Source organism: Arachis duranensis, chromosome 10 (genome assembly GCF_000817695.3).
Source record: "Arachis duranensis cultivar V14167 chromosome 10, aradu.V14167.gnm2.J7QH, whole genome shotgun sequence".
Classification (NCBI taxonomy): Eukaryota; Viridiplantae; Streptophyta; class Magnoliopsida; order Fabales; family Fabaceae; genus Arachis; species Arachis duranensis.
In genome coordinates this window covers 62,298,917-62,300,163 of record NC_029781.3, presented here as the reverse complement: position 1 = coordinate 62,300,163, position 1,247 = coordinate 62,298,917, and the positions used below count along the sequence as shown (strand labels likewise).

At 38.5% G+C, this 1,247-nt stretch overlaps 1 protein-coding gene across 1 annotated transcript in view; it reads left to right on the top strand.

Moving 5' to 3' along the window:
• Positions 1–967, top strand: part of LOC107469807 (homeobox-leucine zipper protein ATHB-12) — a 1,545-nt gene extending 578 nt beyond the window's left edge. Inside the window, exon 2 of the mRNA XM_016089185.3 lies at positions 94–967. Within this exon, the coding sequence (XP_015944671.1) occupies positions 94–486 (393 nt within the window). The 3' untranslated portion in view covers positions 487–967. The remainder of the gene's footprint in view (positions 1–93) is intronic.
• The last annotated feature ends 280 nt before the right edge of the window (positions 968–1,247 follow it).

Genomic DNA, 1,247 nt, shown 5'->3' with positions numbered 1-1,247 from the left:
ACTGTGCTCAACAAATATATATTATAAAGTTTCTGAAGCCTTAACTGTGTTATTTTCTTTTCTTTTTCCTTTTTTCCCCTTCTCCCGAAACAGCTAAAGAAGCTGAATGATTTGATGGTGGTATCAGCATCTCATCATGATGGAAGAAGACAAGAGAAGGTTATTGCAAAGGGAAGTATCACAGATGATGGTGGTTCAGGAAGTCCTCACAGCAATTGGAGGCCTAACGAAGAAGAAGAGGAAGCAAAGACAAGTTTTTCAAATGAGGGTGTTGATGATGACACAGTACCTTTACCTTCTGATGATAAACCTGATGAGGAAAGAGAGCACCACCGCCATCACCACCACCAAGTTATGAGAATGGATGATGAGGAGCAGCATTTAGAGATTCCTTTGGAATCACTTGAGAAATGGTACAGTGAGGATCCAAGTGGAATCTTGGATCAATCATGTAGCACTTCACAATGGTTGGATTTCTGGACTTGAGAAAGAAAAAAACATACACACTCTTTTCTTGCATGTTATGACGATGGTTCCTTGAAGAAGAAGGAACAAAGAAAGTTCGGTTCTTCTTCTGAAGCCAGCATAGCGATGTGATGATCAAGAGGTGCTAGCACAAGAAGAATGTAGGAAACTCATGTTGGATATGCCAAACTGTTCCAAGAGATGAAGTTTTGTAGGCTTGATTTATAGGGAGAGAACTAAGATAGCCTCCCTCCTCACTTCTCACTGGATGATTCAATTCTTTCTTCCTTTCCTTTTTCTTCATAGAGATTTGGAAGAATAATATTGTGCCTTGTTTATGTTTCCTCATGCTTGCATGCCTTCAGATCCGTGTGCGCATGGGCGTGCGTGTGTATTGCGTTATATTAGCTATGCCCCTCTTAACATGTGTAAAATGGATAACAGTGAATGATGATATTGCTTTACTTGACATAATGAAACAATGAACTTGCTTATTTCCTAACCTGCCTTCCATTCCCATTTTAAGCTGTTAAGAATTATGATATATATGCAGCCAATAACCTTGGCAACTTTTGTCTACTGATGAGACAGAGTTTCAGCATACATTGACTCTGATCTGCTAAGCTTGTTCAAAGAATTGAACTGGTATTGGATATGTATATAGAATATAAACGAAGGGCCTGAAAGAAAATGCTTCAATATATTAAGCCATACCTGATAATTATTGATCATCCCATGGGCGTAGAGGTCAACTTTGATGTTGAAAATATATTTCTTTACTA